The sequence below is a fragment of the Pan paniscus genome, chromosome 1 (genome assembly GCF_029289425.2).
Source record: "Pan paniscus chromosome 1, NHGRI_mPanPan1-v2.0_pri, whole genome shotgun sequence".
Lineage (NCBI taxonomy): Eukaryota > Metazoa > Chordata > Mammalia > Primates > Hominidae > Pan > Pan paniscus.
In genome coordinates, this window is record NC_073249.2 from 107542953 (window position 1) to 107558708 (window position 15756).

At 35.8% G+C, this 15756-nt stretch overlaps 1 protein-coding gene across 7 annotated transcripts in view; it reads left to right on the forward strand.

Annotated features, from left to right (window-relative positions):
- The window catches only part of SYCP1 (synaptonemal complex protein 1), a 142933-nt gene that overhangs the window by 34834 nt on the left and 92343 nt on the right, over positions 1–15756 (forward strand). For all 7 annotated transcript variants that reach the window (XM_055114319.2, XM_055114349.2, XM_055114342.2 and 4 more), the window contains 4 exons: positions 3168–3262; positions 3761–3945; positions 5263–5330; positions 13201–13262. In XM_055114319.2, the coding sequence (XP_054970294.2) occupies positions 3168–3262; positions 3761–3945; positions 5263–5330; positions 13201–13262 (410 nt within the window). The remainder of the gene's footprint in view (positions 1–3167; positions 3263–3760; positions 3946–5262; positions 5331–13200; positions 13263–15756) is intronic.

The window sequence follows — 15756 nt, forward strand, 5'->3', positions numbered from 1 at the left end:
TTTTCTTCTCTTTTATTTCTCACACATCATGAAATTCCTCCATTTTATTTTTAGTTACTAAGATGTTTATTTTAAGATGTTATTCTTCTTTTTCTAACCTGCCATTCTACTTTATCTAGTTTTCAATTTCTTCTTATTTTCGAGGTTGTCTTTTCTTTAAATATACAAACCATAGCTGTTTTATAGTCCTTTTCTGATTTTTTTATTTTAAATGTTTGTGATTCTCTTTCTGTCTTGTTTATGATAGTTTTTAGTCAAAGTACCTTGTTTGCTTGTGTGCCTTATTGTTTTTGACTTTATGCTCATTTTTTTTACTTGAAAAAAAAGATTACTTGTAGGAATAAGTTAAGGCCTGCTTAACATCCCCCTGGAAGGATTTGCTTTTTTCCCCCCATGCACATGATATTTCTATCCATCTGGGACAACCTTAAGGCAGCTTGAAGGCTTGGGGTGTCCTGAACTACGCAGGTGATTTGAACCTGGGCTGCAAATCTGCCTGTGAGTTGGTTTACTTTTGCTTGCTCCTTACATCAAAACTGTCCCAACTTATTGTACAAAAGTTTACTTCTTAGACACCCTCTACCTTCTGTAATCTTTGGGTTTTCATATATCTTAAATTCTCTATCCCATCATATTTCAAACCAAAAGTCCAACTTTGCCAGGGTCTGCAAATGACCTCTGGGCACAAACAAGTTTTGTGGTTACTTTTCTTCTATAGGTTTCTATTTTCTCTTCATTTTTGGCCTGGCAAATTCCTATTTTTGTCAGGAGCTTAATGCTTTAATATTCTTAATATTTGATCGTGAATTTTTATTCCCTTTTACAGGAGTGTTTAAATGACAAAGCTCATCATTATCCCTTTGGAGTTTTCAGTTTCAATTTTATGTATTACTTCTAGTAGTTTTATTGATTTACTGATATCTTCCTTTAGTTTACAAAGTATGTGATAATAGTTATTTTTAAATTTCATAGCCAATAATTCTAAAATATGAAATCTTTGTAGATCTAAGTTGGCCTTTTGTTCATTTTGCTGACTCTGTTCGTGGTGCTTTGTTTCCCATTGTGTTTGTTGATTGTGAGGTCATGTAACTTTATTTGTGGAAATTCTTTAAGGCCTGGATTAGCAGTATATTAGGCCTGGAGAAAATTTGCGTATTCCATTTTCTAGGCTCCTGGGGAAACTTAGGAGCACTTCAAATTAAATTTTGGCTTGGAGCTCTTTGGAAAATTCTGGCAGTATACATTCCGTTCCGATACATGCCTAAGGGCTAGTTTGTGCTTATGATTTTTCAGAGGAGACATTTATCACCAGACCATAAGAAATAGTATCATAATGGACACCACAATCATTAGTCAACATTTCCCTCACCAGGCTGGACTGCAGTGGTGCAATCTTGGCTCACTGCAACCTCCGCCTTCCTGGTTCAGGTGATTCTCCTGCCTCAGCCTCCCCAGTAGCTGGGACTACAGGCGTGCACCACCATGCCCACCTAATTTTTGTATTTTTAGTAGAGACAGGGTTTCACCATGTTGGCCAGGATGGTCTCGAACTCCTGACCTCATGATCCACCCGCCTCGGCCTCCCAAAGTGCTGGGATTACAGGCATGAGCCACCGGGCCTGGCCCAGATTTACTTTTTCTATTTTTTCCCCAGAGTCGGACCAATGACCCTTTCATTCTATGTAGTTTTTTTCAGAATGGAATTTTAAAAATATAAACTTGGCACGTACTTCTGTTGCTTAACATCCTTTATTGTTTTGCATGGTCTTCATGAATTATGAACCAGAAGACTCTGAGCAAGTTATATAAGTCCTGTTATGATCTTGTCCTTGTTATGTTTCCAATCATATCTCCTGTGACTTATTTGTTATACTTCAAGCCTTATGCTCCTAAAATACATTTTCTTTAGATGCCAGAATGTGTCATTCTATCTCTTCTGTGTTTTCCTTTGTATGTGCTCTTACACTTGCCCGTGACCTTTTCTCTCCTAACTCCCATTACCTTTGCTAATTTAATTCTTACTGTCTTTCAAATGTTTCAACTCAGCTGCTACTTTCTTGAAGTCTTTAAACTTTTTCTGTCTCCCTGTACCTCTAACCCTGACTGATCTTATTTGGCTTAGGTGTCCCCTGTAGGTAAACTCCCAGAACTTCCAGTGAGTACCCATCAGCACAATCATTGTTTATTTGCCTGCCTGACCAATATATTGTAAATTATCATGAATATTAGTGTCCAGTTTCTACCATATATCACCATTATCATCTTAATAGCAGTTATCATTTATTGATTATAGATTAGACACTGTGCTTAAGCATTTTAAGTTGCATTATCTTGTTTAATTCTAACAGCAGGTGACTCTTCATAATATGAATAATTATCATTATTCTAACATGCCAGGTTGGAAAAGTAGTCAGACTGGTTAAGTATCATGCCCGAGGCCAGGTAGCTTAGTAAAAGGAAATCGTATAATTTGAATTCAGAGAATATAATGAACTTCTTTTTTCTCCTATTGTTTTTATGATGTTTAAAAATGAGTGCACAAATATAAAACATATAGACTAGTACCTGAGACTTAGTATTTATTAAAAATGGGCTCTTAAGTGGAGTCAAAAGCTTTTATTTATCATTTAATAGAGTATTTTGAAAAATAAAAAAATCAAGATAATCAATAATGAAAATAAAATCGTGAATAATTTTACCATCGGGAGATAAATTACTTTTCATATTTTAGTGTGTATGTTTTCCTTTTGCATACAGTGTTTAAATATTGTTTTAAACCCACTCTTTTTATTCTATATTTTATGAATATCCAAATTAATAATCAATAAAGTTTGTATTACATTTTCAGTGGCTGCGTGGTATACCATCCCATATATGTACCTCCATAATTTGTCTACTTTTGGATATTTAGGTTGTTTCTAATGTTTTGCTATTATAAAAAATGTAAATCCTTAAATATTTATTTTTGAGTTCTTGGGAGATAACAATCTTGAAAAGTCAATTAAGCTTGATGGTGACCAATATTTGTGTGTCTATATTTGCATATTTTCTTCTCATTTTGGACTATTATCTAAAGGAGGAAAAAGACTAATTGTCACAAATAATACTTAGTTTTCTTGGTATATATCTTCTGCTAAGTACTATCTATTTATAATTTTCTCTTTTAGAATTACAGAGTGAAAACTTAAAACAATCAATTGAGAAGCAGCATCATTTGACTAAAGAACTAGAAGATATTAAAGTGTCATTACAAAGAAGTGTGGTATGATTTAAAAACTCATTAGTGTGTAATAAGTCTCACACTATCAATCAGGCAACAAATATTTATTAAATACTAATACAATGTACAAGGACCTGGAGTTTCAAATAGTTAGAGAAGACACAATCCTAGTCTGCAAAATGCTATAGTTTAGAGACATTGCATAAAAACACATCAAAAGTATAATTAAAATACAAGACCCTGGACAGGTGACAACAGGGTGGTTTAGGTAATAAATTAATAGTTCTAAGAAATGAAAGAACAGTATGGCTGGTTTGGCTAGGAAGGCTCCATGGAGGAGCTGGAACTATAGGTGGGATTTGGAGAACAGTGAATTGAAATAAGAGTAGTGGGTGGGCATTCCAGGGTAGGAAGGAGGAATAATAGTTAGGAAAATATGAGGGTGGGAAAGGGGCAGTAAATGTATAGAAGCAGATAAGTTCAGCTTTTTTGGTTAAGGCCTTGGATCATTGCTCTTATTTTATACTTTATTTCATTTAGAGTACTCAAAAGGCTTTAGAGGAAGATTTACAGATAGCAACAAAAACAATTTGTCAGCTAACTGAAGAAAAAGAAACTCAAATGGAAGAATCTAATAAAGCTAGAGCTGCTCATTCGTTTGTGGTTACTGAATTTGAAACTACTGTCTGCAGCTTGGAAGAATTATTGAGAACAGAACAGCAAAGGTAAAATATTTATTATTTTTAATACACAAAATAAGTGAATAAAAAACAATTTACTTTTAATATTCAATGCCATTTTCTTTGCATTGCCAACTGATGTGTGTAATTCATATAACAACTGTAGTCAGGTCTCATGTATGAAGTGGGAATACATTTTAAAAGTTTCTTTGGATAGACAGATATCTTAGGAAAAGATGTAAAAGAAGATGTTCTCTAGGATAGTTCTCATGTATGCTTTGCCATAGAATTTAGTTATATACATAAACTCATGAAGGGTTGATGCAGTGATATGATATATTTAATGACTCTGTAGATTATTATTAGCTTCCTAGAAGTAGCTTCCAGGCTGTCAGGTTTATCTTACTGAGGTCTGTAGACCTTTCTGATTTATAAATTTAGCAGCTAGCCTGGCATAGGTAAGTACTACTCTATGTTTATTAAATTAACCAATTAATCAGTATCAATTTAATTAATATAATTAATTATCATTAACTTATTAAATAAATGGTTTCACAAATGTGATTACATAAAAAATAAACTAGTATTTTCATTTCATCTAAATAGCAGTTTTTCTAACGCTTGAGTGTTAAAGACTCTATTTTCTACTACTCTATATTAAGGAAATATTTATATAAAGCTGTGTTAGGAGGCCTAGATAATTATTTTTTGTCTCATTAGCATTAGGGTTAATTAAGTTTGGTAGGATAAAGGAGAACAGGTTTCTCTCTGAAGCCATAGCCGGGGCCTAGCAATATTTTTTCTCTGTTGCTTGTGCATGGTGAGGGAAAAGCTAGCCTTTCTAGCTCCCCTAATTTATATATTTTTAATTGACCTATCCAGTGATTTTTCATTTTTAAAATGGTAGGTTACCTAAGATTCCTCTATCCCTATTACCTCAGTTTTATACTTTGAGGAAACAGAAAGCCAGAGAAGTTAACCAAATTATACATGTTCTCATAATTATATTGTTCCTAAGGCAGAATTCAGTATAATAGTAGTTACATACTCATTTTCTTTCAGAGTTCTAGGATGCGTTAATCTGATTATCATCAACAGCTAAGAGAAAACTTATACCATAAGCTTTAAGGTATATCTATGTATATTACATAAATGTAATATACAATTATGTATTTATAATAGTAATATCTTATTTTAAAATGTTACACTATATGGTGCAGAGTAGGTACTTAATAAATGTTTAACAATCCAGTCGGTGAATCTATTCTAAGATATATCAGTTGCTAAATTGCACCAATTTTAGTTATGAGATAAATTCTGACTAAAATAATATTTTGTATTGAAAATGATATATTTTACAAGATTGGAAAAAAATGAAGATCAATTGAAAATACTTACCATGGAGCTTCAAAAGAAATCAAGTGAACTGGGTAAGACTTAGAGAATAATGTGTGTACTTTAATAATATTAACTTATTATAGAATCATAAACACTGTTTTGAAATAAAATATAATTTCTCCTCTGTCATTTGCCAGTAGAGATTGCTTGATAATATTTTTATTTCAGTATTTGAAGGTAGAAAATTTAAACCTTAAGAAAGAGTGTTTTATTCAGTTTTATTATGCAGTTAATAGATATTTAGACGTGTGGAGAGCCTAAGAGAGGTCTGAGGCTCCTAACAGAATACAACTAAGAGAAGTTGATATTCTGTTTTCTTTATTTTAGGATTCAGAGACCTTAATAATTCTTTGTGAGAAATGTCTGTTATTGTTTAATTGAATTTTGAAATTTCATTGCTTTGTCGTGTTACATTATGTACTATTCACAGGAAAATGTGATCCTGTTTTATCATAAGGTGTTATTAAAATTCAACAACTTTCATGGCCATGAGAGAGACATTCTCTACAGTAGTTATTTTATAATTTATGGCCATGTAATTCGATAATTCTAATAACCTATGCTTCATATTCATAACTCTTCATATCTACAAATGTGGAAAATTGCAAAGAATAAAGTATTTTCCAATTTTAGTGAAAAACTATTTTTTATAAATTAAAAATATTCATGAATTGACAAATATTTTATAAAATATTTTCATTACTTTATGTAAGCTTTATTATTAGATTTAAATAGTTGTATAATTAAAATAATTATCAACTAAAATATTACCTAGTATCGGAAATGTGTGCTTTACATTTCACAAGTAGTTAGGTTGTTTGGTTGAACTTTTGGACCATATTTATCCTTTTTTTTGGTGAGGCTTAATTTTCCACTATAGATTAACCCTTTATCATGTAAAATTGTACTATCAAATGCAAATAATTTTATCTTCTTAGTATAACTTTAAATTAGAATGGTTATAATATAAACCATTCCATTTTTTATTCTTCCTTCGAGCATAAAATAGTGTTTTAAATCATTATATATACCTATACTTACTTTTAAAAAATTATTATTATACTTTAAGTTCTAGGGTACATGTGCACAACGTGTAGGTTTGTTATATAGGTATACATGTGCCACATTGGTTTGCTGCACCCCTCAACTCGTCATTAACATTAGGTATTTTTCCTAATGCTATCCCTCCCCCAGCCCCCCACCCCACAACAGGTCCTGGTGTGTGAGGTTCCCCTCCCTGTGTCCATGTGTTCTCATTGTTCAACTCCCACTTATGAGTGAGAACATATGGTGTTTGGTTTTCTGTCCTTTTGATATTTTTGCTGAGAATGATGGTTTCCAGCTTCATCCATGTCCTTGCAAAGAACATGAATTCATTCTTTTTTATGGCTGCGTAGTATTCCATGATGTATATGTGCTACATTTTCTTTATCCAGTCTATCATTGATGGACATTTGGGTTGGTTCCAAGTCTTTGCTATTGTGAATAGTGCTGCAGTAAACATATGTGTGCATGTGTCTTTATAGTAGCATGATTTATAATCCTTTGGGTATATACCCAGTAATGGGATTGCTGGGTCAAATGGTATTTCTAGTTCTAGATCCTTGAGGAATCGCCTCACTGTCTTCCACAATGGTTGAACTAATTTACACTCCCAACAGCGTAAAAGCATTCCTATTTCTCCACATCCTCTCCAGCATCTGTTGTTTCCTGACTTTTTAATGATCACCATTCTAACTGCTGTGAGATGGTATCTCATTGTGGTTTTAATTTGCATTTCTCTGATGGCCAGTGATGATGAGCATTTTTTCATATGTCTGTTGGCTGCATAAATGTCTTCTTTTAAGAAGTGTCTGTTCATATCCTCTGCCCACTTTTTGATGGGGTTTTTGTTTTTTTCTTGTAAACTTGTTTAAGCTCTTTGTAGATTCTGGATATTAGCCCTTTGTCAGATGGATAGATTGCAAAAATTTTCTCCCATTCTGTAGGTTGCCTGTTCACTCTGATGGTAGTTTCTTTTGCTGTGCAGAAGCTCTTTCATCTAATTAGATCCCATTTATCAATTTTGGCTTTTGTTGCCATTGCTTTTGGTGTTTTAGTTATGAAGTCTTTGCCCATGCCTATGTCCTGAATGGTATTACCTAGGTTTTCTTCTAGGGTTTTTATGGTTTTAGGTCTTACATTTAAGTCTTTAATCCATCTTGAGTTAATTTTTGTATACCTATACTTATTTTCTTTAGAATTGTTTAATTTAATGTCTTAGGCTAAGGAAGAATTTTGTTTCTTAAAATGTCTTTAATGAATATTTATTTGTAATAATTCAGTCTATTATTGAAATTAAGTGGCTATTTGTCATATTAAAAATGCAATTGTATTATATGATTTTCTCATAGTAGAGCAATATATTTTGACAAATTTGAAAAAAGTATTCTAGAATTGTGAAATAGAACCATGTGTGTTTTTTAGCATTGCCTTAGATGTTGTAGGAATGTATAGAAGTAACATACCATCCTTTTGAGAAATCTCTGATTATTGTTGGAGGAAGCTTAAATACATAAAACCCTTAGAGTAATGGTGTCCAAAATGAAGGGGTGAGCAAAATTTCCTTTAGGAAAAGGGAAGAAAATATTAGAATTTCTATTTTTATTTATTTTTATGTTTTAAATATGTTTTATAATGAACAGTATAATACATATTTATATTTTATAAATTTATATTTATAAACATTAATTTATAACATTGATTATACATTTATGTAAATATAAATATGCATTTGTGTTTTATACATACTAATATATTTTGGGTGAATGCTCACAGATTTCTTATTGATGGAGGTATGTTAATACTGATACCAAGAGGAAGCCTAAGATAGCAATGTGTACTGCATAGTTGGAAAAGGCTTATGGAAAAGGTAGATTTAAATTTAAAAGTAGACTTTAAGGCTTTGGATAGTTGTAGAGGATGAAGGAGTGTACAAAACATCATGTGTAGGAAGGTAGCATTAACAGTGACATAGATACTCTACTTCTTTGGGTGACAATATGGTCTCAAAACCAGTAATCTTGAAGGATATTCTGTACTATTTATTCTCCTTCCCTTATGCTTTACTGCTAATTGGTTTTGTGGTGCTCCTTAACACCTAACTCATAAAATATAACTAACTTAAAAGTTCCTCTTAACTATCATTTGAATCTTTTCATTTTCTTGATTTCCACAGATCTAGAACAGTTCAATTCCTCATTTTCTCTTTCTTGGTTTTAGAGTTTCAGGATGCATGTAAAGAACATAATGGTACAAAAATTGTATTTGTAAGATTAATCATCAAACCGTGCTTCAGATTACCCCCATTTGTCCTAATCTTTATTCATCCCCCCTTGCTATATTTAACTAAGCTTCTGTTTGCTTTGCCTTTCTTTAATAATCTTTTTTCTTACCCCAACAACTCTCATTCTTCTTTGTTTCCTGGCTACACTTTACATTCTTCCTTGATGGTATTTTCTTAGACTTACATCTTGGTTAAAGTGGTCTTCCATCATTTCCTCAGCAGTCGCAATCCTCAAAACACTTTTAACCTATGTACTGCTCAGATATAGCTTGCTCTACTCCTTGTATCTTTTAGGTCAGACGTCTTTGACCAGTGCTATTATAGTTACAATAGCTTGAGAATCAGTCCTTTTCTTTCTAGGATAGCCACCTTTTGCTCATTTTCTACATTGCTGCTAGAGTGTTTCTTTAAAAATACAAATCTGATTATTCTATGTGGCAAATTTAAGAGGCATCTCATTGCCTAAGTTCAAACTACTTAGATATCATTTATCTTTTCATTGTTCATTTAAAGAGTGGGAGTACTGCATACCAAGTGAATTGAAGTCAACTGCAATAGGAAATCTTTGGCAAGTAATTTTTTCTCAGTTTCTTAACTTGTTACAGTTTTCTTTGCTGCTTCATGCATTGCCCATCTTCAATTCAGTCTAATATTGCTGTAAATGTGTCTTATTCTTGTACTTATTTTTCCATATCTGGATCTATCTTTGCTTTCAATTTGGTATGTAACAGATTCCCCTCCTAGTAGGTTCTATTGCTTCTGCTTTGATTATCAGATATATAATATAGTAACTATTGAACTAAGGCTTAGATGTTTATTCCTTATTTAGCCTTGGATATGTAATGAGGAATGTAACAGACATGGTATTTGTTCTCATGAGGTTTGCACTCTTCTTGGAGAGACATACAAAACAAATAATCACAAATAAATATTTAATTATAAATTGGGATAAGTGCTATGAAGGAAATAAAAATGTTGCAATGCGGTGGCTGCAATGGACTGTGTGGGCCAGTCCGCAGGCCTACAGGCAAGCGCATGTGGGTGAGTGCCAGCTGTGGTGGTAGTGGCAGGCCTGGCTGACCCTTCATCAGGCACCCAGGAAGAGTGCTTAGGTGCTAATGGTGGTGGATGGGGCAGTGTGATCCCTAGGCTCTTGGACAGTGTACTCAGGCACTTGAGGGAGCAGAGATAGTCCTCGTGGGCCTATCTTCAGGCTTCCCAGTTGTGTTTATAGGTGCTGGCTCTGGTGGGCAGGGGTGGGGTGATTCCTACGTCCCTGATGGAGCACTCAGGTGAGTGCTGCAGCAGTTGTGGTGAGCTGGGGGAGCCTGCCCTTAGAGCTTGTGCAAGTGTGCTGCGGCCCTGCTGCCAGGGAGTGTGCGATTGTTGTAGGTGGCAGCAGCTATAGGCAGGCCTCTGAGGAGTGTGCGCTTCAGCCCCAGGCATCAGCTGTCCGTGAGCCTGTACTCAGGGCATGTGACCCCGCTGCTGGGGGCAGTGAGGTTGCTGCTAGTGGTTCTGGCTTCACCTGGTAGCTGGCAGTGGCAGTGGTTGTGGCTGTGAGCAAGGTAGCTTGTCCTTGGGGTGTTTGCAAATGTGTGATGGCCCTTCTGCTGGGGTGACATGGGATTGATGCCATTGGCTTATGCTTTGGCTCCAGCAGCAGCAGCCAGTAGTAGCAGCTGCAGGAGCGGGAGCCTTTTCCTGGCACACGCACGGGAAGATGTGCTGCAGTCCTGCTGTTGGTAGGGGGCAGGGTTGCTGCCAGTGGGGTGCACTTCAGTCTTGGTAGCAGTAGCCAGCAGTGAGTATTGGCAGGGGGGGGATGTCAGTGGGGCTCCAGAGATATGGAGATGCGGGGGTTGCTGGGCCCCAGAGCAGGATGTAATCTCCTGGGGGCTGGGCTCTCAAAATGGTACTGGGCTATAGCTGCTTAGAACTCAGAGGGTGGGTGGGACCCAGCATAAATTCCCTCTATGGAGCAATGCCTTTGTGAGATCTCTAGGCAGCTACCTATGTTAATCTCAGGGTCCAAAGGAGTCTACAATGGCTAGGATTACAGGAGTCTGCAGTGGAACTGTGGATGGTTGGGGCTTTCTCACTTACCCTTTCCCTGCATTAGGGAGCCTTTCCAGGCTCCCAGCCCATTCTGAGCAGGCTGCCTAGCTTTCCTCTCCTTCCTTGCCTTAGGTGTTTCCTGACACATCTCTTTTGAATTCCAGTGTTCTTTCTTAGAGGATCTATTTGAAGTGTAATTTATCTACTCACTAATTTAGTTATTCTTTGTGGAGGAGGTGAGTGGGCAGATGCCTCTAGTCAGCCATCTTGAAGCCTTTCTTGTTTTTAAACTTTCGTCTTACATTTTCTACCTCTTTGTTCTTTTTCCTGAATTGGGAGGTATCTCTATCCTATCTCTGTCTGTATCTCTATCTTTATCTGTATCTGTATCTGTATCTGTATCTCTATCTCATCTCTATCTGTATCTCCATCTGTATCTGTATCTGTATCTCTATCTATCTCATCTCTATCTCTCTATCTAAATTTGTTTCTCCCTTGCTAATTCAATCTTTAAATATGTCTGTTTTGCTATTTTCAAAATCTCAGTTGTCAAATTTTAAATTTCTAAGAGCTCTAGGTAATGTATTTCAGGGATCTGGTATCCTGTTGGAACACTATACTTAGTCAAATATCTGTTTCTGTTCACTCTATTAACTCTTTTTCTTTGGGTTTTAGTTTTTTTCACAGTTTAATTTGGAGCTTTCTTTTTCATTGTTTTGCTTTTCTTCACAAATTGTTGGTACCTGATTGTTGACTCTCTAAGTATAAGTATTCTTCTTTTCCCACTTGTGTATTACAATCTAATTCTTCTGATTATGGGAGTGAGTGGGAGTTGCTGTGGGGAAAGGTGGGCATAGCAGCTTGTCTTTTACTATAGGGGATGTTTATCCTGCTTAAGAATAATAAGCTATTTGTAACACTACCTCATCTGCCACCCAAATTCCTAGGATCCTTACTTTATCCTGAGGTGGGCTTTGTGGTGAGAGGTATGGTCACTTGGTCTTGTTCCACATAGCCTTCATTGAATTAGTGTGAGTTTTTTTTTTTTTCTCCAAGGATTCCTTAATTTTCTGGTTTGTTAATGATAGTCTCTTATTTTGTTAATGTTGTTCTTTTATATATATTTTTTCTCGTACTTTTTTTTCTAATTTTGTGGGATTGGGGTGAGAGAACATATAGAGACATGCTCAGTCCACTGTCTTTAATCAATTTTTGAGTTTTTAAAAATTAAGTATTTTTACCTGAAATAACACTTTCTAGTTAAATAAGCTATGTATACGTCAGGTTTTTCTTTTGGATTCTATATTGACATTTTATATTTTGTTAATTTTCTTTAAAGACTGTGGACAATTATTGCAAGTATTTTAAAAAATGTACAGAGTTTGAGAAATTTTCAGTAAGTCTATTACATTTCCATTAATCAATAATGACCCTTAACAGTGAGGAAGGACAATATTTCAGACACAACAAATTTTTAGCTGACAGCTGGACATATTAGGGAACTCTGTAGGCAGTTTCTTTTTTGGTTTAATTTTTTGTGGGCAGGTTAAAAATATAAGAAAGTTGAAAAATGCGGGAGGCTTGGGCTGGAAAGATTTTTCAATTTATTAGCATAATGTTGAACTCATGGAACTGTAGAAAGAAAAACATTGGGCTTTATTTTTTAGGATGGCAAGAAAGAAGGCTGTCAGCAAAGAAAACAAGAACAGGAGGTAGAGAGGAAACAGGACATAAGAATAGTGCAAAATCAAAGAGGAAAAAATGGGGAGAAGTTAATAGTATCAAATAGTACAAACCTCCACAATGATGAAGACTTAAGAATTGTATCACAAAATGGTTATTGGTGATCCTTAAGATGACAATTTTATTATTATGGTGATAAGCATTAGTTTTACTTGGAGTTCAAAATGAAATGTGTAGGTAGCAAATAGGAATTTGTTGGAAAAACAAAGTAAGAAATTTGATAGCTGCTTGAAAGAGCAGAAAGGTCAGGTATTGTTTTATAATCAAATAGAATGTTTAGACGAGATAAGGGAAATTAAAGATTCCTCTACATAGAATCTGTGTATATTGGTAGCGTAAGGGCAAAGTCTCAGAGGAGGTGGGAATGTTGAAATCCAAAGTACAATGCTCAGAGTTAGCTTGAGAAAAGAGAATCACTTATTTTAAGTTTGGAGTGAAGATTAAAATGTCAGATGTTTAGACAGTGAAGAGTTGAAGGTAAATGTACATTCTGACCTCATTTCAAATATATTTTATATAGATTTATTGCTTATTTTGCTTTATGAACTTTGGGTTATTTGGCAATGGCATTAACTTTAGAGAAACATTACTATTAATATTTATCTTTTATTAGCTTTGCATAGTTAGATTTGGACTCCCTCTATGCTTTACATTGCTCTAGTTGCATTTGTCTCTCCTGATTTTTCCCTTTTGCGTAGTATTATGCTTGTTCCTTCTGTCTCTTTTCTTATTCTTTTAATCCAGCTTTTTAACACATTTTTTTTTGCTCATTTTAGAAGAGATGACTAAGCTTACAAATAACAAAGAAGTAGAACTTGAAGAATTGAAAAAAGTCTTGGTAAGTATAGTCTTTCCTATTAATATATAGCAATTACTTTTCAGAAGAATATTGAATCCCTTAACTTATAGACTCTCACACTATAGATGTTTTATACTAATTTTTTCAGCTAAAATGTAAAAATTATATTTGGTTTTAAGTAAAGATGCATTTTTTAGACCAATTTTTATATACCTTGTTAACCGTCTTCATCAAGCTGTTTATATCATTTGAATATGTGTTGATAGCACACTAAGATCAAATTTGCATGTTAAAACACTTAACAAACCTTGCATCTGACCTGCATAATTTAGTCCACCTATTTATATTTTGATGATATCTGCTTTTTACCAATAATCTTTAAGTCAGTCTTTATTTTACAAAGATTAAAGTTATATGAACTGAAAGGTACCACAGCTTTTATCTTCCCTTTAAAAAATATTTGATCCAAGCACTTATCTTCCTTTAAGCCAATTAATTAGAGCTCTTTTTAGAGACATCACACATATGTAACCACATAGACAGGCAGAAGAAACCCCAGTTGTCATAAGATCTTTTCAAATGGGGAGAGGAATCTATCTGCTTTTAATTCCTGGGGTTCCATGAGGATAGGAGAGGTCTCTCCCCACTCAGATGTGCATTAAAAGTGGCAAGGCAAAATCGAGAAAAATAATTCAGTCAACTGAAAAAAACCTTTTCCCAGAAAAACAAGGTCCAATAAAAGGAAAACATAAAGGCCTTATAAATAGAGCTATAACTTGGATATCCACTTTAATTAAGCTGAGTGCTCCTTAAGAAAATCCTTTTAACTCCATTATTAGCCAACTTTAGTTGGGCCAAGCTACCAATACTTCTGGCTTTCAAACTTTACTAAAGGCTCAGAGAAAGGAAAATCCAAGGCAGTGCGTGGAGGGGAAGAGAGTCAATAAGCAGCAAAAGGTTATGCAGATATGAAACCATAAAGGACTCATTCGCTAAGCTAGGATTGAACCTGGGGCCACCATTGTAAAATGGCAAAGGCTAGAATAAAACATTGCTATGTGGTTACAGGTCTTGCTCCCAAGGACAGCAAGATGGAGGCCTGCAGCAAAGTTTGCTGAGGACTATACAGAAAGTCATGCAAAGCACGCTAGATTGGTTGCAGCTTAAGACGAACCTCACAAATCCTTTCTCACAACTAAAACTACAGAAAATATAAATAGTGATCCCCATCATTCCTGGCCCAGCAAAATGTCTTCCAAAAAGAAAAAAACCTGGTTTCAAAGTTACCTGCTGACAAGGTAGAGAAAAGGATGAGACAGCTTAGATGCTGGGCTGTGTTAACTGCTGACAGGGTGAAGAGAAAAGGATGCCTGGGGGAAGAACTTATTATTCTTATGCAAGTTGTTCCTCCACTAGGGAGAGAAGCATAATTGCTGTGGGATGGAGCTGGACTCCCTGGCTGGGGGAGGGGGAGACTCCACGGGCGCTTGGCAGGGAGTGCCAGCCAGCCTCGTGGGGCCCTTGGGTCATGCTTCCCAACGGGGAGGGGAGGGCGGCGGGGAACTGCTGCTCGCCCATCTGTACCAAAAAAAGAAAGAAAAGGCCATGGAAAGGCTGGGTTGGACTGAGGCCGACATTCCAGATCTCCAGGAGCAATGGGAGTGGGGGTACAGTTTCCTCTATCCTCAGAAGAAATCCGAAGGAAAAAAGGCTTAGAAGCGAAAGAGAAAAAGATTTTTTTTTTGGTTTGCATTTCACTCACCCTTTCTCAAGCCTTATGTTTCTCAAACAATATGTTGTAGGAAAAAACCGGGTTCTTGTCGCAGGATCAGGAAAGGTTAGGCTTGCAGACACTTTAAAGGGTGAGTACGGCAGGGTTTATTGGGTGAAAAGGACAAAAAGGGCCACAGGGACTCTCAGCAAAGAGAGAGTCCTGCTAGCAGGCTTTCTGCATCACAGATTGAATCCCTGGTTACCACATAAGAGCAGGAGGGGTCAAGTTCATCCCCCACCCCGCAAACGGCAGGAGCTTCCTGAGGCCCCGCCCTGTCCTCCCAGTGGGCAGGCTTATCGGAGGTTCTCCAGGGTGCTCTTTTTACTTGGCCGTCTCATTATATATGAACAACATCAATATCTGGATTCTCAGGATCAGAATGTCTTGATTGGTGTGCAGCTCTTTACTTGTTAGCTATATGATCAAGAGCAGTTTACCTAAACTCTTGATGCCTCAGTTTTTCCATCTATGAAATGGAAAAAATAATTGTACATATTTCATAGGGTGATTGTGAGGAATAAATAAGATAATTCACTTACTCATTTAACAAACATTTATTGAGTTTTTCAGCTGGGCATGCTGGCTCACACCTGTAATCTCAGCACTTTGGGAAGCTGAGGTGAGCGGATCACTTGAGGCCAGGAGTTCGAGATCGGCCTAGACAGCATTGCAAAACCCTGTCTCTACTAAAAATACAAAAATTAGCTGGGCGTGGTGGCAGTGTGTCTGTAATCCCAGCTACTCGGGAGGCTGAGACAG